We start from the raw sequence: 26,758 nt of genomic DNA, 5'->3' as shown, positions 1-26,758 counted from the left end.
ATATACTCTAATAATTTTTTTTGAAGGACTACGAGACTTTCAACCAAAAAAAAATATTCATTTCAACTCATTGAAGGACCGGGAAGTGCACTTACGTGATTGCTTCATTATGATCTAATGATTCATACTTCATATATATAAAATAATCCTCCTCTGTCTTAATTCTTAAGCTTGTTTGCTATAACAGTGTGTTGTGTACCCTTTATATGTATGAGTTAAAGTTATTTTCTTTGGTTAGGGTTTGTACCAACCAATCACAAAAAGCAGATAAGTTTGTTGAGTTAGAATTAACGAATAAAAGTAGAGCAATCTCACTGTTAATTTCTCAATAAAAGCAGAACAAAGCTATGCTAATGATTTTTTTCCAGAACATGTTTATGCTATATGTTAATTATTAATATATCTTTTATTTAATTTTTTTAAGTAAAAATAATTTAAAAATTATTAATATTTTTCAATTTTACATAATAAATTTAGTCAATATATTTAAAAAAGATAACAAAAAATATTAAAAAAAACCTAAAAGATTCTAATAATTGCCCAAAACACGAGACTCCGAACAAAAAAATCTATCAATCCTAAATGATTTTTAATGGATAAATCAACAGTTCAACATGTAACATAGGTTAATTCTTTAATACAAAGAAAAAATATTGACAACAGAACTAATCTGTCTCACAGAAATAATGATCAAAGATCGAAAAAAGTATTTTTTTATTGAGGGCCTCGTTGTCTTTCGAAATAATTGTCAGGGACCGTTTAAATTTTTTTTTCTATTTTTATAAATGACAAACAATTTATATATTTGATTTAATTTTGTTGCTGAAATATTTGAAAAAGTATTTAAAAAATACATCATAAAAAATACAAAAAAAAAAATGATCTCTGGGTCATGTTTCTAATTTTTTTTTTAATACTTTGCATTCACATAAAAAATATTCACTTAGAATAAAATTACTAAATAAACAATAAAAGGATTTCTTTTTTTTTTTTATAAATATACTTGAAAAAAAATTATATCAAAACTATAATTTTTCTTAAGTATATCTCTCTATATATTTAATACATTTTGTCAAATTAAGATCGTTTTCAGATGATGAAAATTTCATTTCTTTCTTTCTAATACCACTTTGACTTTATCAAAAACTTAATCATTTGAAGGCTAAAATAATAACTTAGTCGTTTGAAAAAACAATACAATAGCAGCGGTCAAATATGTTTGTTCAAATTCCATTGTAGCTAGTAGAAAGAATTGTAGAACAACGATGTATACCAGATACAGAAGGTGCCTACAAATACAATTCAAGAAATCAAGAACAGGCACCCGGTCACATATATCATTTTCCAAATTTCCACGTAGAAGCTATACTCTACCTAGCTATATTCTGACTTCTAAGGTTTGAAACATGTTAATTCAACAATGTAACACTTAAATTATAACATATAATTAGATAGATTTGGACTCATATATTATTATATTACATATTACACATAAGATGGTGATTGACACACCCTGATCACTATAGTTGCAGAAACCATGGTTATACCCACTTCCATTTTGATACCAGTTCTTCTTCTCTTTGCCATAAATCCCATAACTGAAGCTGGAACTCACAGAAAAGTAATAGTATCCAAATTGTCACACTTAGATGAAGAAGCAAATGCTTTGATTTTGAGTGGTTGGTGGAGTAACCAACACAATATTTCAAACCGTTGCAGCTGGCCTGGTATTCAGTGCAACAATGCCGGAAGCATCACAGAGATTACTTCTCCTCCAAGGGAGAATAATGACAGCTCTCTCGCGTCACAGGGCCGGTCGACAGGCATCGATTTTTCTGTCTTTTCGAATCTTGTCCACCTTGATCTCAGTGAAATGGGGTTGTATGGATTCCCAAAGGGGCTAAGTAGTCTCAACAAGCTGAAGTTTCTGAACCTATCTCATAACAAGCTTAAAGATGAACCAGGTTCTCCTTCTTCATTGGCAAATCTAACTCAACTTCTTGTGCTTGATATTTCTTACAATTACATTGGTGGTCAAATTCCTAATGAATTCAGCATGCTAGAGAGGCTAGTCACATTGGATTTGAGTTCAAACTTGTTCAGTGGAACCATTCCTTTAATCTTCAGTCATATGTCCAATCTCATCTATATGAACCTTTCTAGCAATCAACTAACTGGTGGCCTTCCTGCTACAATATATGCAAATCTCACCAAGTTAGAGAATCTTGACCTTTCCCAAAACGGATTTAGTGGTCTCATCCCTCAAGAAATAGGGAATTTAACAAATTTGTTAACCTTAGACCTTAGTTTAAACAACTTGGTTGGTCCAATACCTCACCAAATAGGGTACTTGAACCGTTTGACAAGTCTCCACCTTAGTTCAAATTCCATTAATGGTTCTATACCTTCAAGTTTAGGACTTTTAACCCAGTTGGAAGTGTTGACTATCAAAAACAATGAAGTAGGTGGATCTATCCCCAGTGAATTAGAGAACTTGGTTCATCTTAAAGTTTTAGATCTTTCATATAATGAAATCTTGGGTGTTATACCGAAATGGATATCTAACCTGACACAATTAGATGATATAAGACTTTCAGGGAATCAAATTTGTGGTTATATCCCATCTACTATACTTGGTCATATCAGTCATGTGGATCTCAGCACAAACAAGTTAATTGGAAGCATTCCCTTTCAGATTGGTAATATTTCATATCTAGATGTTAGTTACAACAACCTTGCTGGTCCAATTCCTGAGCAAATAGGGTACTCGAACCGGTTGACGTTTCTCCACCTTGATTCAAATTTTTTCACTGGTTCTATACCTTCAAGTATAGGACTTCTAACAGAAATGATAATGCTCACTATGGGACACAACAAGATAAATGGTAGTATCCCCATAGAAATAGAGAATTTGTTGCATTTAGAAGCTTTGGATCTTTCTACTAATAGACTTTCTGGTGTTATCCCAGCTGGTCTCTTTGGTCACCTTACATTTGTAGATCTCAGCATTAACAATTTGAGTGGAAGCATTCCTTCTCTAATTGGCAAAAGTGTTAATCATTTAGACCTTAGTTACAACAATCTCAGTGGCAACATACCTGAGGGGCTAGATTCTGTGCAATTCTACAATTTAGAGTGCAATCCTTTTCTCAATGGAGATTACCACAATTGTCAATCAGAAAACCTTAATAATGATCATGATAAAAGTTTAAGCACTTTGGGTTTGGTTTTGATAATTGTGGCCAGTATTCTTGTTTCTTTTGGCTCCATAGGGATTGGAATTTGTGTTCTATTTGCCAGGCATCGCCGTCGCAGACTAAAAAGCAAGGCAGCAAAGCATGGAGACTTGTTCTCAATTTGGGAATATGATGGCAAAATTGCATTTGAGGACATTGTTGAAGCTACAGAGGACTTTGATATCAGATATTGCATTGGAACTGGTGCTTATGGTAGTGTCTACAAAGCAGAACTTCCGAGTGGCAAAACCATTGCATTGAAGAAGCTTCACAAAACAGAATCAGAAAATCCATCTTTTTACAAGAGCTTTTGCAAGGAGGTTGAGGTCTTGACACAGATTCGCCACCGCAACATCATTAGGCTTTATGGCTATTGCTTGCATAACAGATGCATGTTTTTGGTGTATGAATACTTGGAAAGAGGAAGCTTGTTCTGTAACTTGGCCAATGAGATAGAAGCTCAAGAGTTGAATTGGAGCAAGAGGGTGAACATCATTAAAGGGACATCATATGCTCTTGCTTACATGCATCATCATTGTACTCCTCCTATTGTTCATCGCGACATTACCACCAGTAACATACTGCTGAATTCAGAGTTGGATGCTTGTGTATCAGATTTTGGCACAGCTAGACTTCTTGATACTGATTCATCTAACCAAACTATTCTAGTTGGTACTTATGGATATGTTGCTCCAGGTAAGTTTTAATTCTAGTTCTCTTCATATAGCTTCTAAAAATGGTAAAATTTGATGTTATTTGCATACTAACCTATGTAATATTTGGTTACATTATGTAGAATTGGCTTACACCATAAATGTGACTACAAAATGTGATGTATATAGTTTTGGAGTGGTGGCTTTAGAAACAATGATGGGGCATCATCCAGGAGAATTCATTTCCCGTCTGTCAAAGCCATCTACTCAGAACTTAAAGGTGAAAGATGTATTGGATTCAAGGATTCCTCTCCCAATTCTTGAGAAAGATATGCAAGATGTTGTGCTTGTTATGACACTAGCATTGGCATGCCTCTCTTCTGATCCAAAATCTAGACCATCAATGGAGGATGTGGCTAATGATTTTTTGGCTTCTAATTCACCAAGACATTTCTCTTTCTCTGATGTTTCAATCTACCAATTGATGAATCAAGAAATATATGTCATAGGTAAAAATTAGGACAACTGTGATTGTACTCTCTTATGCATGTCATCATATTTCTGTAAAGTAGTGATGCATTTATTAGTCCTTTTGGTCCTAAAAGACAAAATTGTGCATATAGGGCTTTCCCTCTCTCTCTCAAATTCACAGTCCAATTTAGTTGATAATTTTGTCCTGAATCATTTCAATTTTTATTGACAGCTAAGACTAAGAGTTATAAAAATCAGTTATATTAGTTATTACAGTTAGGCTATCCATGTATATATAGCAGTTGTGTAACCAAGAATAAACAAGAATATCATAATTCAATACTCATTCATTCTGATTCCTCAATACTCTTCTTTCTTTCTTTCTTTCTTTCTTTCTTTCTTTCTTTCCTGCATCATGGCGTTGATACTCTCTGGGTCATCAGCCACAAACAAACCTGAGCTTGTTCCCCTTACCGAAAAACTCGATGATGATAACTTCATCACTTGGAAGCACCTTGCATGGCTCACTATTCAGATTTTGGGCATGGAACATCATCTAGATGCATCCAAAACTCCAAAAGCTCCACAAGAATCTGCAGCCTATAAAGAGTGGCGGCAGAATGATCTTGCACTAACCACATGGCTTCGGGCTTCCATGTCCACTACCTTCAAGAACAAGGTAGTTCACTGCACTAATTTTTCTGATGCTTGGTTCACCATTATCAATTACTTCTCCATCACGTTAAAGACTAGGATTTGGAGACTCAAATCACAGCTCAAATCCATCAAGAAAACTGGTTCCATTGCAGATTATCTTGCTCGAATTCGTAAGTTAGCTGATTCCCTTCTTGCAGTTGGATATCAACTACAAGATGAGGATCACATCCAAGTTATCTTAGATGGATTAACTGTGGAATATAGTAACTACATCACTGTTGTGATGTCAAGGATGGAAACCTTCTCAGTAAGTGAGGCAGAGGCCTTTCTCCTTCAATATGAGGACATGCTAGACCGGTTTAAGAATCAAGCTAAGGATGGTGGTGCTAGGAGAGGACACAGAGGCCGGTTTCAAAGAGGAGGACGATCTTCTTGGAATAATTCGAGGACTCTTTGCCAAATTTGTGGTGAAAATGGTCATGTGGCTTTGAACTGCTTCTATCGCTTTGACCAACAATATCAACCTGGTTTGGGATCTTCCTCAGCATCACCTCAAATTTCTTGGTATCCTGATTCGGGTGCTAGCCACCATGTTACCACTGATCCCAATAATTTCCTCTCTTCCTCACAAGGAACTCATGATCCTGATCATCTATTGATCATGTATATGTAGATAATGGTACAGGTATCCCTATTAAAAACCATGTCTTTTCTATTTTGATTGATAAAAGAATAATGATAGCTTTAAGCTGCTTAATTTGCTGCATGTTCATCAAATAGCAGAGGACAATAATGTCTTTTTTGAATTTTGGCCTAAACAATGTCTTGTTCGTGATCAGGTTTCTCGAAAACTCCTTCTCCAGGGCACCACTGGGGGAGGAATTTATGCTTTTGATCTCCTAGTTGTCCCTAAGAGGGTTCTCTTGCTAAGAAAATACTTTGAAGTCTGAAGTGTTTGTCTTGTGCATTGAATTCTGCTCCTTGTAATAATTGTACTCTTACTCATGCAGATACCTCACCTATTAGGTGTTCTGATTCTCATATTGCAAATCCAGTTACTTGTAAATTTGTAATGCTTCAAATCTTTCTATGAATTCAAATTATATGAAGTTTTTTTCCTCTAATTCTGATTCTAGTTCCTTTCTTAATTCTGCCTCTATTAATATTGATCAGCATGTTATTCAACCTCCTTTAATTAAAACTGCATTATCAGCTAATTGTGGCAAATATAATACACTTGAATTATGGAGTTTATGTCTAAGGCTTTTACTGATTTCCTTCAAATTCATGGTATTAAACACATATTATCTTGCCTTTATAGTTTATACACATCAACAACAATGATGCTTTTAAAGAAGGCACAGAACAATCACTGAAAATTGGTTTCTCTCTTTTAGCCACGGCCTCTCTTGAATTTTTATCACCATTTGAAAAACTATTTAAGAAGCCAGATTATTCAATGCTAAAAATATTTGATTTGTGCTTGCTTTCCTTTTCTAAGACCATACAATAAACAAAACTGGTTTATAAATCTGAAAAATATATATATTTGTCAAAGATATGTGCTTTTTGATGAGAATATCTTCCCTTATTCAGATTTATTTCCCTCTAATACTCATTCTGTTATGACCTTGCCAATTGTTCCTGAACAATTGACTACTAATCTCTGAACCAGCTTCATCACACTCATCAATCACAGAACTTCCTAGTGATTGTCCTTCTCATTCTTTAACAGGACTTGACTAGGCTCAAACTCAGATAACTATTAGTGTATTGAGATCTACTTACCTCCTATTCTCTCATACAACTTCTAATTCACACTCTATTATCACAATATCAGAATCAGGAAACCAAAAACCAAGAACCTTTACTGTTTCTATTACCTGGGAGAGGTACTTTTCAACTAAGGTAATTAGCCATAGTTTAAAGAAATTTAACATTCAGTTATAATTTACAAGAAGCCTTAGATCAAGAAGTCCATGCTATGCTTTCAATTAGTGAACTGTGGAGTAACCAACATAATAATGTCTCAAACCTATCTTACAACAGTTTTGAAGGGATCTTTCTTGTAATAATATTTGAAATGATTGGCAACACTCTTTCGTTTCTAGACCTTAGGTACAATATCTCAATGGCAAAATACCCAAAAGGCGAAACACACTACAGTTTAGATTGCAATCTCTTTCTTAATAGAGATTATGACTGTCCTGAATCTCAAGAAATTATCGTTTAAGTTTGTTGAGTTTGAAGAACTAAAACATTGTTAAGATGATGACTAAATATTATTGGGTTATTATCCAATTATTTGTGTGATTAGTTTTGTTTAGTGTGAAGGAAATTAATTAAATTATACTGGTCTAAGAAACATGAAAAACAGGCCACATACACAATCGTGGCGCAAGGAGTTATTTGCTCCATCACAAAAGTGTCTTATCAGATACAAAAACAAGCATTTAGCAAAATGTAGGGAAAGAAAGAAATTGGCCCACATCCAAACACAAGCCCAAAATAGTGGTTCATATCCAAATTCATTCTTTCACTTATATTCAATTTGGATAAACAACTTAATTAAGCTACTTTTGAAAAAATAGCTTAAACAATAAATGATTATATATTAAAAATAGCTTATAAATAAATTATTTTGTTTTTAAATTTTTAGTTCTAAAAGTACTTATTTTATAGAAATATGATAAAAAATAATATTATGAGAGAAGTCCTTTTTTTTAATTCCTCTATAATCTCTTAAATAGCTTCTTAAAAAGTTATAATTTGATTTCGAAAATTGCACCAGACATTAATATTATTACTTTTCATAAATTAAAAATAAAAAAAAGTTACTTTTAAAGTTTACCAAACGCACCCTTAGTTGCTAACTAGATAACTCAATTTCATTTCATTTGAACCACGTCAAGTCACACACCATCGAACCAAAACTCTCTCTTCTCTCTCTTTTCTTTTCTTTCACATCAAGTAAACTCTCTGAAATAAGAAGAAAGGAAAAGGAAATCCTGAAGTTAGGGCAAATTGAACAACAAAAAGGAGGTTTCTATTTTCAAGCAACGAAGAAAAGGTTAAAGAGGCTAGGGCAAAAGGCAAAATCAAATCAGAAAGGCAAATCACAAAAAGCATTTCTACATTTGTGATTCATTAAAGAAGTGTTGAAGAAATCATCTGGGTTACAAGTACCGATTTGGAAGATGAAGAAAGTAAACGTAAAGGTACTCTGATGTGAATCAACGTTCACAAAAAAGACTTGGAGCCAAAGCAAGAATGTAAGGTTCAGATTCAAGAAACAAGATGAAAAAAGTTGAAAGAGAATATTAAAGGTATGGTCTTCGGTCATTGCTTATACCTTCTTTCTCCTGTGAACACTGTTACTATATCTGATTTCGGAGAAGAAGTCAAACAAAAACTTCAGTCTCTACTATTTTTTACTTAAAGTATTTCAACAGATATCAAGACTGAAAGCAAAATTAAAAAGAAGCCAAGATTCAATCTCTCTCCTCTTAATCAGTGATTGATAATCATTAATTAGTATTAGAGCTTGGTCTCAAATAGATCAAGCTTGGAAGAAAGATCCTAATGGCGAACAACGGTGGTTCCAACTTAGTGGCTTACACACTGATCGAAGGACAATCCATCAACAGACCTCCATTTTTCAACGGAAAATATTACAACTACTGGAAGGAAAGAATGAAGATATTTGTTCAATCAATGGATTACAACATTTGGAAGATAATCATGAATGGTCCTCAAACTCCCACCAAAATTGGCGTTGATGGTGTTGTCACTCCCAAAACCGAAACAGAATGGAATGAAGATGACAAGAAAAAAGTGGAACTCAATGCTAAGGCACTCAACTTGCTAAACTGTGCGATCAGCTTCGAAGAATACCGGAAGATTTCAATATCCAAAACGGCAAAAGAAATCTGGGATAAACTCCAAGTTACACATGATGGCACCCCACGAGTAAAGGAAATGAGGATTGACATGCTGAATAAAGAATATGAGATATTCTTCATGAAGGAAGGAGAATCAATTGATGACATGTTTGAGAGATTCTCTATCATCATTTATAACTTGGATGCTATGGAGATTATTCATTCCGAACAAGTGCTGGTGAGGAAGGTCCTAAGAAGCTTAACAAAAGAATGGAAAACTAAGGCTACTAATATCTCTAAAAGCAGCAACTTAAGTCAAATGACCTATGATGAGTTGAGAGAAAAGTTACTAGCATATGAAATCACTCACATAAAGAATGATACAAAAAAGAAAGGAGTGACTCTTAAATCTTGTACTGAATCATTGGATGATGAATCCAGTTACTCAGATGACGAGTTTGTGTTTTTTGTTAGAAAGATGATGAGACTCAAAGAAAGAAGCAAAGGAAGTAGCTCAAAGGAATCGAAAAAGGACCTAAGCAAGGTTATTTGCCACAACTGCGGAAAAGCTGAACACTACAAATATGACTGTCCGAAGCTTAAGAAAGAAGATAAGTTGCCGAAGGACAAGAAGAAGGGACTTAAGGCTATTGCTTCTTTTGATATGAGGAACGACAGGGAAAGAACAAGAGGCTGTGACGGTGGTGGCAACTTCGGGAAGGATAAAATTGACGCTCTTTGTAGGCTCCTGTAAGCACTACTTCGCTCTGTGCTCATTATTTTCTCTCAATTTTTGTTTTTGTGGGATAGTTCTTGATTTCTTGTAATTTTAGTCAATCAAAACAGGTTTCTTAGAAAATTTAATGTACTTTATCTTTCTAATAGAATGAACTATTTTATAAAGTGTAAAGTATCTTGTGTAAACAACTGCTTATAGGAAAATAGTATGCATGATTTTTGTAATGTACTGATATTGTATATCACCCTTTTTCTTTCAAGGACAAAGTCAGTGTTTTTTTTATGTTTCTATGATAATACCTGTAGGACGAGGATTTTGCGTCATATGGCATCTGAATTGAACTTAGATATGCGAAGTGATGGTTATGTCAAAGTTAATGATCTGCTAAAGTTGAATATGAAGACATTTGCTAATATTCCATTAAGATCCCACAATATTGATGATGTTAGGGAGGTCAGTTTATTCGTATATCTTTTGTTTCCTTGTTTGTTATGTGTTATCATTGCCATTTCTATTGTAACTTAGATTATTATGTTGCATTTCTGAGAAGCATTTGGCTTGGGGAAAATAGCAAAACAGAAAATAGACACATTATAGATGGTATTGTATTGGGTCTATTGACATTTTCAACTTGTAATTCGATTTAGACTTCTATTCCTGTTATCCTGTATCAGCTTTATAGAGTTTCCCTTTCTATATCTTTTGTTGCAGAGTGATACTAGTTTGATCTTGTAAAAGCAGTCGCAATATGGTTTTGAGAATTTCTTGATCCATCCCTTTGCAACTAACACTATTATAAATCAATAGTTGAATGAATTGGATAGGATTGACATGCTGATTGTAGCTGGTCATGTCTAGCCCACTCTTTCTTTACTTACTGCCACAAAATATCTGTGGCTTATCTTTTTTCATGAATTGTTATTGTATCCATAACCTCTTTTATCCGTAAACTCTATTTATGTGCTATTTATTTGCTTGTTTAGTCACTGAAGTAAAGATTTTGATGTCTTCCATTTTCATATGTATTAAGTATTAACTGAAGACCTTTTATTCTAAATGATCTCATGTTTATTGTCAGGCTGTTCGAAAGGATAATAAGCAGCGCTTCAGCCTTATAGAAGAAAATGGGGAGCTACTTATTCGAGCTAACCAAGGCCATACAATAACGGTAAACTATTCTGTTTTAGTTGAATGTTGAAACGTGTAAATTGCTTTTGAAGCACTTGCTTGGACCATTTTACTCATTTCTTGAGGATATCTTTTCTATTGAATAACTACATCTACCATCCTCTTTAGTTTTAGTTATTCCCTTGTATGCGACTATTTCTAGTTAAGTTTGATTTACTTAGCTTTTTCGTCCTTGATTTCTTACATAGTTTTCTATGTTGATTCCCAGGTATGAGGTGAGATGTAAATGTTCTGATCTTTTTAGATGTTAGAAAAGCATTGGAGGGTATGATGATATTCCAAACACAATTCTTGAAATGTTGAACTTCTCAGTTGTTTGTTGATGATTAGTAACTAAGATATACTCTTTTTACAATCTTATTGCAGAAGGTATGAAACTGTCATTGTTTCTTCTGCATAGGTGTTTTATACACTTGTTAAATTTAAAACAAAATGGTTAAGTCTAACTCATCCTATGAATTGTTAATGAAGTTTTTCCGAAGTTTGAAGTTTTTTGCATGCTCTATATATTAGACCAAGAAAAATGTCTAATGTTGAAGTCAGGTAGGTGGATGATCCATAAACTTTCTATTTGAAAGCGCTACATGATATTGGTTACCATTAAGATTTAGTCATTTGAGTGAGCAAACTGCATAATTTGAAAGGCAATGCTACAAGTGATAAAAATATAATACAAGGCCAAAAATACATAAAAATATTTGAACTGGAAGAAGACATACTGAGTTGAATACAAAACAGAAGATGACTTTCATAAATGAAATTAGGGAAATTACAAAGAAAATATGATTAGGGAAGAAAAAGCTCTCCTAAGTTTTACCTATTGCATATATTTCTTGATTCACAAGTTGGTGGATTGAAATGCCATCAAAATGCCAAAGCAATGGCGAGTTTGAAAACAAAAGCTCATTAGCTATGTCCTGCATTGAAGGTCTTGATGTTGGGTTGGGATGTAAGCATGCTAGTGCTAATGTTACAACAAGTACAATATCCTGCATGTCTTTTCGAAGAAAAGGCAATCGAATACGTGAATCCAGTATATCTTTGAGCATGATCTTTGGAGCAGATGGTTTTGACACATTGGAAATTAGTTCCTTAGGGTGTTCGCCCATTATTGTTTCCAAAGTCACCACACCAAAACCATAAACATCACATTTTGTTGTCACATTGATGTTATAAGCCATCTCTACAATATGTCCAAACATTAAATAGGTTACTAATGATATTTCAATAATAAATAAGGGAATAAAACTACACTTTTACCTGGAGCAATGTATCCAGGAGTGCCAGCTAATAGAGTTTGATTAGATGAATCAGAAGAAAGTAGTTTAGCTGTACCAAAATCTGATAGACAAGCTGACAAGCCTCTAAATTTGAAGTCAACAAAACATTGGTACTAGTTACATCTCGATGGACAATGGGTGGAGTGCAATGATGGTGCATATGAGTGAGAGCAAGTGCAGTCCCTTTGATAATGTTTACTCTCTTACTCCAGTTCAGCTCTTGAGCTTCTTCATCAATGGCTAGGTTATAGAACAAGCTTCCCTTTTCCATATACTCATACACCAAAAACATACAGCCGTTGTGCAAACAGAAACCATAAAGCCTAATGATGTTGCGGTGGCGGATTTCTGTCAAGACCTTGACCTCATTGCTAAAACTCTTGTAAAATGATGGATTTTCAGACTCTGTATTGTGAAGCTTCTTTAGTGCAACATTTCTGCCACTAGGAAGCTGTGCTTTGTAGACACTTCCATAAGCACCTGTTCCAATGCAATACCTTATATCAAAGTCTTCTGTGGCTTTAATTATGTCTTTAAATGCAATTTTACCATCATAGTTCCTAATTGAAACGAAATCTCCATTGTTCCTTTGATTATCATCTTTGGACTCATTTTGGAATGGACACCAGAAATCTAGGCATACAAATACTATTGAAATGCATATGCCATATAAGATGCACACTATGATTACTGCGAGAATAGGACTTGAGTGATCATGAGTTGCAGAATAGCAAGGGGGATTATTACCAATCAATGAGTCTTTCAGAAGATCACAAAGTTGGTGATCCAAATCAAAGGAATTGTAAGAGATGTTGAGGTAGGATACAGAATAGATTCCCACAGGTATGTTTCCGGAGAGGTTATTGTAACTAAGGTCAAGATAAGAAAGATTGCCCATTTGAGAAGGAAGGGATCCACTTATAGAATTATTACTTAGTTGCACATAATTGCAATGGTTTAGAATACCAAATGGAATTGGTCCCTCAAGTCTATTGTTGGAAACATCTAGTATTGAAAGTCTAGAGAGTTGTCCAATCCAAGATGGTATAACACCAGAAATCTTGTTGTGAGAAAGGTCTAAAACTTCCAGATTGACCAAGTGCTCTAGTTCTATGGGGATGGGACCTTCGATATGGTTCGAACCAAGGGAGAGAAATTTCAATTTATCCAATTGCCCCATAGAGGGAGGGATTGAACAATTGAATGAGTTATTTGAAAGAGACAAATGCTCTAAATGCTTCAAGTTCCCCAAGTCTTTAGGAATGGGATGTTGAAGTTGGTTCGAGTCTAGGGAGAGTTCAACCAAATACTTGAGGTGCCCAAAAGTAGATGGAATACCACCACTGAGAAAGTTGTTAGAAACATTAAGTGTTATAAGTTGAGTGAGATTTGAGATTGAGGTAGGTAACCCACTTTCAAGATAGTTACAGGAAAGATCAAGGTACATAAGCTTTGTAAGAGTGCTTATTTCAGTAGGAATAATTCCCTTGAGTCTCATGCCACTCAGTTCTAGACGGATCAAATTGGGGAATGCAGTAAAATTGAAGTTCCTCAATTCAGATGGAGGGATAACAAAATAACGCCTTGTTGAAATCTCTATGACACTTGCAGCTTCATTGCACACAATACCAGTCCAGTTACAATGTTTTGAGATGTTGCGACCTTCCGTCCACCCGATATGGAGCAAGGCCTTTTGTTCCGCGTTCAAGGACGAGGAATTCGATGCTGCCACCATGGTGTTGGCACTCATAACAGTTAGGAGGACTAATAGAAACAAAGTGGCAACAAAGGTATGCCTCATTAGTGTTAGTAAATTGCAACCTGAGTCTTCCATGTGTGTATCTAATTTTCACTGAGTTGTGCTGTATGCTGTACACTCAATTGTTGTCGCACATATATTTATAAGAATTTAATTTTGATGCATTGATATTGTCTGTTCTATATATTTGGCGAAAAGACGAAAGTCAATGACATGTGTGCCACTTCATTATATGGTTTATGGTTAGAGAAGTTGCTAGGTTCCTTCAGCAATCACTTATGAGAATGATTAAATAAGTAATGTCATTTTCTGTGAATTCCAAGTCTCTCTTTTGGAGATGACTTATGACTTATAGATCACGGAAATCAAATGCTGAATCAACATAGTAACATAGAATGAACGTGTAAGTCGGGCATTGTCTAATCACATATACACCAAATCAAACTTGGCGAACGATATAGTCACCCATTGTTTTCAAAATGGAAAAATACTTTTGTTTTGTAAAACTGAGGAAATCAAAGTTGGGAGAAATGTTAAGACCCTCTCGGTTATTAAATTATATGACTTATTTAGGGAGATTGATCAGTTAGTTAAATAAAACGTAAGATAAGATTTGATAGTAAAAGAAGTAAAAAGAAATTTGCTTACCTTTAAAAATAACGTAAATCAGACAATTTGATCAATTTAAATAAATTTTTCATTGAAACCATACCCTTCAACTTGCAGATTAAAGGAATTTATATGTTTATTGACACATATAAAACTACTTTAAACTGTAGCATATCAAATTAAATTCATATTTTTACTTTCTTTGTAATAAGAACGATGAGGGATGGCATAGTTATAGGCTTAAAATTTTCAATGTTGCATTATTTTGTGACCCACTAAAACTTCAAATTTTCAATCTTAAAACATATGTTACTAAAATACAATCATATGACATGTACATGCTATTGCATCAATTGGTAGATTGAGACATCGTAAAAAGAAAAATTCATTGAAGCCTTGTAAGCTGAAAGCTCATTAGCCACATCCTGCATTGATGGTCTGGATTTTGGGTCAGAGGAGAGGCATGCTAATGCTAGCTTTACAACATGCACAACATCTTGCATATCTTTCCGAGATTTCGGAAGTGGAATCCGCGGATCCAACACATCTTTCACCAATAATTGTTGAGTAGATGGCTTTGTCATAGTGGACATGAATTCTCCTGGGTGATGACCCATCATTGTTTCTAATGCCACCACTCCGAAACTATAAACATCACATTTTGTAGTCACACTCATGGTGTATGCCAGTTCTACAACAAAAACAACCATAGAGAGTTACATAAATGATGATGAGGACAGTGATTTATTCGGATAATTAGAATTAGAAATTACCTGGAGCAATATATCCATAAGTGCCAACTAGAAGAGTTTGGTTAGATGAATCAGGATCAAGAAGTCTTGCTGTGCCGAAATCTGAGACACAAGCTTCTAACTCTGAATTCAGCAGAACATTATTGCTGCTGACATCTCGATGAACAATAGGAGAAGGACAGTGATGATGCATGTGAGCAAGAGCATAAGCTGTCCCTTTGATGATATTCACCCTCTTGCTCCACTTCAACTCTTGTGCTTCCATCTCGTTGGCCAAGTTACAGAACAAGCTTCCTCTTTCCAAGTATTCGTACACCAAAAACATGCATCTGTTATGCAAACAATAGCCATAAAGCCTAATGATGTTGCGGTGGCGAATCTCTGTCAAGACCTCAACTTCATTGCAGAAGCTCTTGTAATAGGATGGATTTTCTGATTCTGTTTTGTGAAGCTTCTTCAATGCAACAGTTTTGCCACTTGGAAGTCGCGCTTCGTAGACGCTACCATAAGCACCGGTTCCAATGCAATATCTGATATCAAAGTCCTCTGTGGCTTGAATGATGTCCTCAAATGCAATTTTGCCATCATAGTTCCAAATGGAGAACAAGTCTCCATTTTTTGTGGCCTTATTTTCAAGCTTGCCATGATGCCTGGCACGGAAAATGCATATTCCAATCCCAACAGAACCCAATGAAATGGTAACGCAGACCACGATTATGACCAAAACCAGTGATCGGCGAAAATGCTTATTATGATGGTCGTTTAAATGACCATCGCAGTCATAATATTCGTTGTCAAGAAAGGAATTGTAATCCAGATAACAGAATGGAATAACAAACTCAAGTTCCTTTCTATTTTTGATACAAAGATTATTGTAACGAACGTCTAAATATGAAAGGTTTCCAAATTGAGAAGGAATGCTTCCACTTAAATTGTTATGGCTGAGATCCACATAACTAGAGTGAATAAAGATAGAAGATGGGATAACACCAGAAATAGCATTATAAGAAAGATTTAAACCTTCTAGATGCAACAAAAGCTCTATTTCTTTGGGGATACAACCATCTATCCTGTTGGATCCGATGGTGAGCACTTCCAAACGGGTCAAGTACCCGATTTGCTCAGGAATTGGACCAGACAAGAAATTTGAACTCAGGTCTAAGGTTAATAAATTTGTTAATTTCCCTATTTCATGAGGAATGGAACCACTAAGCAAATTTGAATCAAGGTGGAGACTTGTCAAACGGTTCAAGTACCCAATTTGCTCAGGAATTGGACCAGACAGGGAATTTGACCTCAGGTCTAAGATTAATAAATTTGTTAATTTTCCTATTTCATGAGGAATGAAACCACTAAGCAAATTTGAATGAAGGTGGAGACTTGTCAAACGGTTCAAGTACCCAATTTGCTCAGGAATTGGACCAGACAGGGAATTTGAACTCAGGTCTAAGGTTAATAAATTTGTTAATTTCCCTATTTCATGAGGAATGAAGCCACTAAGTTTGTTTTGGGAAAGGTCCAACACAAGAAGTTGAGTTAGATTTGCCAGTGTGAAAGGAAGATCCCCATACAGGAGATTATTGGAAAGTTTCATGTGTGTGAGGCTGTTCATTTGACCCAAGATCAATGGAATGCTTCCATCGAAGCTGTTGGCACTCAAGTCCAACATGACAAGTCTCTCCAGCTTGCTTAGTTCTTGTGGAATTGTACCACTAATATAATTGTTAGAAATGTCCAACACCACAAGTTGAGTTAGATTGTCCAATAATGTAAAAGGAAGCTCACCTTCAAAATAGTTGTATGATAGGTTGAGATGTTGTAGCTTCTTAAGACCACTTAGTTTAGGGAACTCACATAACCCCATTTCACTGAGATCTAGATGGACTAGATTTTGAAACACTGAAAAGTTTAGTTTCAAAGAGCAGAGTTGTGTCCTGAACTCGTCGGTGAAATTACTTGGAGTTGGAGGTGAAAGCAATGTTATACTTCCAGCTTTGTTGCAGTTGACTCCGGGCCAGTTGCAACGGTTTGAGACATTATTATGTTGGTTACTCCACAACTCTTTACTAATTGAATGCATAGCATTGGCTTCTTCATCTAAGGCTGACAATTTGTGAGTTCCAGCAGTAGTGGCGATGCCAACTAAAAACACAAATGATACGAATATCAAAATAATGCAAGTGGATGATATAGCCATGGAAGCTATAGTGTGTGATGAAATAATGATCAGAGTATGAATTTTTCACTTGTTCCACAACTTAAAGCCTCAGGGAAAGTGGAACAAGGCTTTAAGCTTTCTTCAGCGATCAATAATTAAGAGACTTAGTAGTCATTAATGCCATTTTCTACAAGTTCAAAGTCTTTCTTTTGGAGATGACCTATGACTTATAGGCCACGGAAATCATAGGTAGAATGAAGTTATCTCTATGAATAAAATCATTTCTTATTCTTGAATAAAATTCTACTATCATGAAAAATAAAATTATAAAGAATTAAAATACATTCATCACACTCACACCAATCACAGAACTTCCTAGTGATTAACCTTCTCATTCTTTAACAAGACTTGACTATTATTAGTGTGTTGAGATTTGCTTACCTCCTATTCCTCATACAACTTCTAATTCACACTCTATTATCACAACATCAGAATCAGGAAAACTGTGAAATATATGTCATAGACTCATTGGTAAAAATTAGGACAACTGTGATTATATTTCTATGAATCTATGATATATGGATGCATTTATGATTTTTTTTTACCTTATTAGTCTTTTTAGGCTCCAACAACACTACCGCTAGAGATTACACATTTTTCCAAGATCAATGTGACAATTGTCACCATGCAAGAGTTTTATTTAAGCTTTCTATACATGAACAGAATTTCGGCATGCAAAAATTAAGAGAAGTTGCTATATTTCACGAAAATCGATTAAAATGTTCATATGACCTTAGATATTCAATCAAATTCATGATCTTTTACGTCGTGAGCGTTTAAAAATTAGTTTATTTTTAGGTGCTGTGGCAGTACATAATTCGATATCTATATAAAATTATTTTATACTGTAAGTGCACGAAAATTTAACTCATATCATTTTCAAGTTTTTATTAATTATTTTTAATATTTTCATTTTACATTATTTTCATAATACTTTAATTTAAATAAAAGTTTACTAGGATACTAGATATATTAAAAAAGGGAATAAAAACATTGAATCTATCTATCTATCTATCTATATTTTATAAAAATTGATACCAAAGCCATTCTATATTCAAGTAATAACACATAAATTATTTATAATTTTGCCATATAAATTTATTATGGTAGATGTCATTCTATTATGAAACCAAGCATATATAATTATATATCTTCCTTTCAATCTTAATGTTATTTCTTGTAATAGTTTTCACAATAATTATCAAGATGATCTATACTATTAGAATCTCTTCTTAACAATAATATTAATATCATCTTAACCATTCATATTTTTTAAAACATACAATTTACATGCATATAGACACTAGAAGCAATATTTAAAGTTATAATAATGATGATAATGAAACCAAGAGTTGATTCAAGTTGTCACTACATCAAGCTATTAATAACTTGGTGGTCCTGAACTTTAGCTCCATTAGAAGAAAATTAATAATGTCCAAGTGAAATCCTAAGTTAATATCCTAAAATCAGGTTTCAGCAATCCACGTATCATAATTTCGGTTCATGTTAAATGTATGCATTCTTCTTTTCAACGCCCATGTTTTACCGGTCTTATTTTTCATGAATTCATCCAACAAATTCATCCCGTTGACGGTTGAAAATGTTATTATTATGGTTGGGCAAAGAGATTTTTATACGAATGCATCATGGAGCTGCCGTTCCTCTCTCCTAAGTCTTACCATGTGCTGGTCATCCATGGAAGTTTCAACACCTAATTCAAAGCATCAACAAGTGTGTTTGAAATTTGGCCAATCTGTTCTGAAAATTTACGCTATCACATGCATCATTGATGTAAATTTTACCTATAAAAAGAAATGATTCATTCATCAGACGGGCAAAATCTTTTTCAGCAAAAGAACCCAATTCATCCAATCTCTCCTTTCTTATTACCTATTTTTTATGCATCACAAATTTTTCATTTGTCCAAGCATCACCATTATCACACACAATTACTTCATTATCATTCAGACAATCACAGCATATATTGAGTGTACATAAAAGATTATCTCTGATTTTGAACATGTGGTTGCTGTCTTTCGAGGTTGGTGTGTCATCAAAACTTCTACATGAATGCATCATGGAGCTGCCGTTACTCTCTCCTTCTCCCTCCCCCTCTGACTGAAGTCCCCATTGGTTCTCATTATTAAATTATCCCTCCCCAAGTTATTAGTAAATATGTGTGATTTAAACAAAAAAACAAGACATCACATGCCCTTTCATATTTATTTATTTGTTTACTTGGGCCAAGCAAGCATGATTAAAATAGAACAAGCTCACTGCAATAGTCCAAAACAACAACGCAGCACATTCCTTTTTCCATTATTTATTTTTGTTTTTCAAAAACCATGAATGGCAAAAAAACCACCTATCTTCAAGGATTATGTCAGAAACTTTAACAAGGATAACTTACCAAAAATCTAACTACAATCTCCAAAGTATGAGAACCTAAATCAATCTAAATATGTAATTTGTTATATATTCTTTGGTATCTGAAAATAAAAGGAAAGAAAAAGAAACAAAAAAACCAAAGAATAAGCACTCTCTAAATGACAGTAAATACATCACAAGTAAATCAAGATCAGCACAATGATTAACAATAAACTCTAAAAGATTATCAATTTAAACCCAATTTTAATAAGATCAGCACAATGATTAACAACAAAAAAAAACATTGAGTGAGATAATGAGCACAACATCAAGAAAGCTTAATAAAATTTAACATCAGAAAAAAAGAAAGAACAAGCCAATATCAGTTTATCAGTACCAATTTAACATAGTTTTCACAAGGTTAACACAAAAATTAACATGCTTTAACAAAGATTAACAAAGTTTTTAATCCAATTTTAACAAACTCAGCACAATGATTAACAACAAAAAAAAATTCCTAAATTAGGTAATGAGCACAAAATCAAGAAAATTTAACAAAATTTAACAACAAATAAAAAAACCCAAGAACAAGCCGGTAACAGTTTATCAGTACCAATTTAGCATCAATCAATAAGCCAATGATTAACAAGCTCCCCACAATGATTAACAAAAAAAATGACTCCATGAGGTAATGGGCACAAAATCAAGAAACTTTAACAAAATTTAACAACAGACAAAAAAGCCAAGAACAAGCCCGTAACAATTTATCAGTACCAATTTAGCATCAATCAATAAGCCAGTAACAGAGTTAATTAATCAAGAATAGGCTAGAACAAGCCAGAGTAGTGAGCAAAGCCAATCAACCAAGAACAAGCAGTAAGCTGACAGAGCATCCAATTAACTCAAGCACAAAGTAAAAAAACAAAACAGCAACAAATCACTTAATCAATAATCATCAATCAATGAAAAACAAAACACCAACAGTGAGTATTAAAAAACGACGATCGCTAACCATCGGGGAACAAGCATGAAGAGGGTTTGGTTTCTGAACAGACAATAAAAAAACACGATGAACAGGCACTAGCAGTGAGCATTGACGACGACGGAGAGGGGTTGAGCGCAACGGACGACGGCGAAAAGGCGACTGATGAGAGCGAACAGGGGATGGAGAGCGAACAGATGACTGATGAGAGCGAACAGAGGATGGTGGGGGCGAAGTAACGAACGCCGATAGCACGAAGACGGAAGTTCTTGAGTGCGACGGATGCGGCAGCAGCAGTCTCTCACTCCGACAGACGGCGACAATATTGGTGGAGGCTAGGGTTTGCTTTCTTTGGTGGAGGCTAGGGCATTTTGCTGATGACTAAGGAAGGAGTTGGAAAGGGGGAGCCAAAAGCGTGCAATCCCTTTTTTCCGTTCAACAAAGGAAACGGCGTCGTTTCCTGTAAACCGACCGGGTCCCAGTCCCATTTTGCCGGCTGGTTCCCGACCAGTTCAGCAATTTGTATCCGGTTTCTACTAATAACCCAAACCGCCTAAGCAATCGGTTTACGGTCAGACTGATTTGATCGGTCAATCTGGTCTGATTTTCAGAACATTGATCACAACGCAGCTCAAGAAGGAAAACATAAATTTATAACAATCCTATCAACAATCCAGCATTCTAGCATATATAACAATTTCATCCATTAACAATAACATAAGTCTCAATAAAAACATATATCTAATGACATAGAACATAATATAGTCATTTATAAGATGGCTCCGAGAAGAGGATGGCTGGTCGGCAACAGCTGTATTGCCTGAATCTAGGTTTGTTGTATCTCTCCCAACAAAAGAATTTAATTAAGAACTTAAGATGCAGAATCATGGGTGGGGAAGGTTTCAAGATAGTTTAAGTCTCGGGTGGGTTAGATTTCAATGCATATTTTGATTTTTTTCGTTTTGGGTCAACTTTGTTGGCACCAAGTCCTAAAAAAAAATTAAAATTGCATTAAATTTTTAAATTAAAATTTAGTATTTAAAATAAAAATATTATTATATCTTGCATTTTAAATGTTTTTACATTATTCATTTTGATTATTAAATTTTGACAAATTTAAATAAAATAATTTTTTATTTTAAATTTTAAATATGATCTTAACTTTTTTTAAATGTATTTACATGGATCTAAATTCAAAGTAACAAATTTTAAATTTTTATGTATATCTTAAATAATACAAAAATATTTGTTAGTGATTTTTTTTTATTTTAATGCTTTATTTTGTTAGACATTATACGTACTAATTTTTTTTTCTTGTGTTCGCCATTATCAAGTTTGTTTTTAAGTGATTTTTTCCTTAAGCTCAACCTGAAATTTATAAGTTTTATTATTTGTATTATAAATTTATCCTTTAAAGTTATGTTTGGATAATTAGTATTCAACTCAAGGATCTAATATTCACATTAGATAATTGGTTAAGAAAAATAATTTAATTAATTATGATATATGTAGATTTAATAATTCAAACAACACTAAACTACTATTATATTTGACCTCAATATTTAAATGAGCATCTTTTATAATTCACCAATCTTTTATAATTCACTAATCAATTAGGATATATGTAGATTTAATAATTCAAATAACACTAAACCACTATCATATTTGACCTTAACGTTTAAATTTGTATTTCTTTATGCTTCACCATTACTCATAGTATCTATAAAATATAGGTGATGAATTGCGTATTAAAAAAAATCACTATGATAGTTAACTTACTCATATAAATTTTAGGATTTACCAATTGAGATATAGGGTTTATAATGAACATAAGTATCAGGTTAATTGACCTCAATCTTTAAATCATTATTTTTAGAGTGCACCAATATTCATGATATATATAGAATATATAGATTATAAATCGCATATAAAGAAATAAAAGAGTCGTTATCTGATTAGTGTTTACGGTTGTTAATTTATTTAGGTAAAATGAACATAACTGATAGGTTAATTGACCTTAATATTTAAATTAGCATTTTTTTAGAGTACACCAATATTCATAATATATTTATAGAATATAAGTGATGAATTGCATATAAAAATAAGTTGCTTTATCATTAATGTTTATTGTGGTTAGCTTAATCATATTAAGTTTAGAGTTCACCAATTGAAATGTAAAATTTAAAATGAAAATAAAAACTAAATTAATTGACCTCAATTTAAATATAAGAAGAACATAGGCTGATATTTTTTTTTAGTAAAAAAGTAATAATAAAACTTATTCATTAAATTAATTACATAATAAAAAATACAAATAATATGTTAACTAAAAAAAATAAAATTATTATTTTTTTATACTATATTTTTAAAAAAGAATTAAAAATTAATTTAACTCTTAATAAATTACATATTAAATATTATTATTTATATAATATATATCTATATAATCAATTATTTTAAAATAATTTAATTTATATTTTTATTGAATAATATTTATTTAAAATTATAATTTTAATTCCCGTACCAAGTACGGGGGATAAAACTAGTAACAAATAAAGTCTGAGATAGTTGAAACGTGAAACCAATTTTTAGTTTGTAACATTCATTTTTATCTTTCCATGACCATGAATTAATTCTTTCACTTTTTTTTGAAACATATATTGACTTTTATATGTCACTCATCCTTGTTTTAAACAATCATTCGTATCTAATATATTCATTATATGTACACTTTTTTCATTTTGATTGTGACATTTTATAAAAATTACAAAAGTTTTTAGATGTTCCAATGATTTTAGCCATTAATCTCAATTATGTATATATTTTTATTAGGGATAAATAGCAATTGAGCAAGTAAGCTGAGCTGGCAGAGTTAGTTAGCTAGTATTGAGAACAGTTAGTGGTTGTTAGTAATTACCATAAGAGCTACTATATAAGACTAAGAGTCAATGTAACAATTAGTGAATGAAAATCATTTTCTCTGGTTCACACACTATGAAAAGAGTTTTCTAGATCTTTCTCTCTTTCTCTCTCTCTCTCTGCTAGTGTTTCTCATTCTCTTCTCTGAAGAGTTCTGATACCTCACATGGTATCAGAGCATTCAGGTTCTGATCCATGGCTACTCCGAGCGAGCCTCAAGCTTCCGCAATCTCAAGTGCGCGAGCAATAAACACAGTTTCATTCAAGCTGGATGAAGATAATTTCATACCTTGGAGACGACAAGTGCTGGCGTTCATCAAATCCAACAGACTCAAGGAACACCTCAATCCGTTGAAGATACCGAAGCAATTCAGGACCAACGGAGATCGCCAAGCAAAGATCGAGACTCAGGAGTTCCTCGATTGGGAGCAGGACGATCAATTCTTGGTGTCGTGGCTGTTTGCTTCAATAGATCCGAGCTTCACAAGTCAGGTAGCGAATTGTGAATTTGCATGTGAGATTTGGTACAAATTAGAGGAATACTTTGCAAAACGGCTGAAATCAAAGGTGAAGCAACTCAAAACACAGATCAAAAGCATCAAGCTACAAGGTTCTGTAGCGGAGTACATGTCTAAGCTCAAGAAGGTAACAAATGCTCTCTCTGCCCTAAGTGCACCTCTTTCAAGTGAGAAATTTGTAGAAGCTATGACTCAAGGTTTAAATGAGGATTATAGTGCGTTTATAACCATGATTAATGCTAGAGCTGATGAAATAACTGAGAGTGAAGTAGAATCGCTACTAGTGGGTCAGGAAGAACTAGTAGAGCGTTTTAAAAGGACTGTTTTAGGCACAATGCAGGTGAATTTAGCACAAAATGTAGATCTAAGGTCACAAAGTCAACAACCTAACTATCAAATGTATCAACCTAATTTTCAACAGCAGCAACAACAATTTCAAGGTAGAGGTCAGAATTTTAGAGAAAGATTCCAGGGAAGAGGTGGTTTTAGAGGTGGCAAATCAGGTTTCTATGGTAACTCCAGGCCACAGTGTCAACTCTGCAATCGATTTGGGCAAACTGTGTGGGAATGCTTCCACCGCTTCAATCACAATTTCCAGAATCCACATCAGACTACTGGTAATGCACCAACACCACCTCCCTCTTCCTTCCACCAGCCACAACAAGACCAGCAAGCTCAAGCTCTCTTAGCCACTACACCTGCAGCAACACCTCTCACTAACAAAGCCTGGTACCTGGACACCGGAGCTTCACATCATTTGACCTTTGATGCAAACAACTTGATTACAGGCTCAGAGTATGCAGGAATAGATCAAGTGCTAACAGGTAATAGCCAAGGTATGAGTATAAATAGTATTGGCAAAACTATACTGTCCAATGAGACCAATCCTCACTACTTTAAACTATTAAATCTGCTTCATGTACCTTCCATCACCAAAAATCTAATAAGTGTCGCCAAGTTTGCTCTTGACAATCATGTGTTTTTTGAATTCCATCCTGTTGATTGTTTTGTAAAATGTCAGGAGACCAAGAAAACTCTATTAAAGGGGTCTCTTAGAGGAGGGTTATACCATTTTGAGCATGTTGGAGTGCTTGCACGAGCAGCACCGTCAAGCAATAAATCAGGCAATTCGGGGTCCAAGAACCCTCATCTGTCATCCACTCATAGAGTCTGTAACCTCAGTTCTTTTACATCTAGTTCTACAGTAGCAAGTAACACTAATAATGTAGGCACTGTCTGTAATGCTAAGTCAGTATATGAGTTTGATATGTGGCACAAGAGGTTAGGTCATCCGAGTGCACGAATTGTTGAAAAAGTATTACAAAGTTGTAATGTTGGCTATATGAATAAAAGCAAATTTTTAACCAAAGACTACTTGTGTAATGCGTGCTGCCAAGGAAAGCTCCATAATCTTCCTTTTTATGATTCTCAAACAGTCTATAGCCACCCTCTAGAGTTAATCTTTTCAGATATATGTGGTCCTTCTCCTATTACCAGTGTTTCGGAATTTCGATACTACATTATTTTTATTGATGCCAAAACCAGATATACCTGTTTGTATCTTCTCCAAAACAAGAGCCAAGCCCTGCAAGCATTTTTCCAATACAAGTTGTTGATTGAAAATAAAACTGGGCAAAAGATTAAAACACTTCAAATTGACAATGGCAAAGAGTATACCTCACAAGCTTTTACCAAATTTCTGATTGAGAATGGGATTGCACATAGACTTAGCTGCCCATACACCCATGAACAGAATGGAAAAGCCGAGAGGAAGCATCGGCATGTCATTGAAACTGCTCTAACCCTTCTCTCTCAAGCATCCATGCCTCTAAAATTCTGGGATGAAGCCTGCCTCACTGCAACTCACCTCATTAACTTGCTGCCCTCTGCCACCACACAATACATATCACCCTATGAACTCTTGAACAATAGAGCTCCAGACTATAGGTTCCTTAAAATCTTTGGATGCTCATGCTTTCCTCAGCTCCGCCCTTACCAACCACACAAATTTGACTTTAAGACTCACAAGTGTCTGTTTTTGGGTTACTCACCACACCACAAAGGATACAAGTGCCTTTGTCCATCTGGAAAACTCTATGTAGCAAGGCATGTAATTTTTTACGAATCTAAATTTCCTTATCAGTTGCTATTTTTTAATAAGGACTCAAATCTAAAGGCGTCAGTTCCTCATACAACCAAACTTATCACTATTCCTATTCATGTGCGCCATCCACCAGTACTTCTCGAAATTCCTCATGAGTCACCCCCTAGTACACCAGCACCCACAACACTAATACCCTCAACAGATTCCCCAGCCACAGCAGTACCCTCATCAAGTTCCCGTGAGTCCTCACCTCTTCAATCTAATTCGTCCGCTCATCAAGGGAGAGTTCTAGAGTCAGCCACTGTTATATCTCCTCCTCCAATTTCAGTTCCATCTGAGCCTACCTCAACCTCTCCATCAACCATAATTGAGTCATTTGCCAGTCCTATTTGTACTGACTCTTGCCCATTCACTGCTGACACTTG

At 34.3% G+C, this 26,758-nt stretch overlaps 3 protein-coding genes, 1 non-coding gene and 1 pseudogene across 6 annotated transcripts; 2 read left to right on the top strand and 3 right to left on the bottom strand.

The window, feature by feature from the left end:
* The first annotated feature begins 1,111 nt into the window (after window positions 1-1,111).
* LOC107627817 (uncharacterized) lies at window positions 1,112-6,083 on the top strand. 2 transcript variants are annotated; one of them, XM_088503930.1, is made up of 4 exons: window positions 1,112-3,932; window positions 4,033-4,398; window positions 4,804-5,702; window positions 5,857-6,083. In XM_088503930.1, the coding sequence occupies exons 1-3, from the start codon at window positions 1,538-1,540 to the stop codon at window positions 5,688-5,690; spliced, it is 3,648 nt and encodes a 1,215-aa protein (XP_088360056.1). In that variant the 5' UTR covers window positions 1,112-1,537; the 3' UTR covers window positions 5,691-5,702; window positions 5,857-6,083. The 2 variants fall into 2 exon arrangements, with proteins under 2 accessions (XP_088360056.1, XP_016186123.1); XM_016330637.3 differs by lacking the exons at window positions 4,804-5,702; window positions 5,857-6,083 and having other exon boundaries at window positions 1,122-3,932; window positions 4,033-4,719.
* Window positions 6,084-7,892: 1,809 nt separating this feature from the next.
* On the top strand, window positions 7,893-11,319 carry LOC107625950 (uncharacterized). Of its 2 annotated transcripts, XM_088503929.1 has the most exons (5): window positions 7,893-8,255; window positions 8,576-9,648; window positions 9,943-10,090; window positions 10,716-10,805; window positions 11,034-11,319. In XM_088503929.1, the coding sequence occupies exons 2-5, from the start codon at window positions 8,600-8,602 to the stop codon at window positions 11,037-11,039; spliced, it is 1,293 nt and encodes a 430-aa protein (XP_088360055.1). In that variant the 5' UTR covers window positions 7,893-8,255; window positions 8,576-8,599; the 3' UTR covers window positions 11,040-11,319. The 2 variants fall into 2 exon arrangements, 1 of the variants encoding a protein (XP_088360055.1); XR_002357990.2 differs by lacking the exon at window positions 9,943-10,090 and having other exon boundaries at window positions 7,928-9,648.
* A 903-nt stretch (window positions 11,320-12,222) lies between these two features.
* On the bottom strand, window positions 12,223-13,978 carry LOC107627816 (uncharacterized; annotated as a pseudogene).
* Window positions 13,979-14,705: 727 nt separating this feature from the next.
* Window positions 14,706-18,260, bottom strand: LOC148575332 (uncharacterized). The gene is made up of 2 exons (XM_088503928.1): window positions 15,247-18,260; window positions 14,706-15,164 (listed from the first exon to the last, which is right to left on the bottom strand). Exons 1-2 carry the CDS (start codon window positions 17,420-17,422, stop codon window positions 14,815-14,817), a joined length of 2,526 nt encoding a protein of 841 aa, XP_088360054.1. The 5' UTR covers window positions 17,423-18,260; the 3' UTR covers window positions 14,706-14,814.
* Window positions 18,261-18,747: 487 nt separating this feature from the next.
* Window positions 18,748-21,602, bottom strand: LOC107627815 (uncharacterized). Its single transcript, XR_015904911.1, has 2 exons — window positions 20,823-21,602; window positions 18,748-19,932 (listed from the first exon to the last, which is right to left on the bottom strand). It is a non-coding gene; the product is annotated as an uncharacterized LOC107627815 (transcript).
* Window positions 21,603-26,758: the final 5,156 nt, after the last annotated feature.

This window comes from Arachis ipaensis, chromosome B2, assembly GCF_059453495.1.
Source record: "Arachis ipaensis isolate K30076 ecotype BB chromosome B2, ASM5945349v1, whole genome shotgun sequence".
In the NCBI taxonomy this organism is placed as follows: domain Eukaryota; kingdom Viridiplantae; phylum Streptophyta; class Magnoliopsida; order Fabales; family Fabaceae; genus Arachis; species Arachis ipaensis.
Note: the sequence above shows the minus strand (reverse complement) of the source record. Positions and strands in the feature narration are given on the sequence as shown.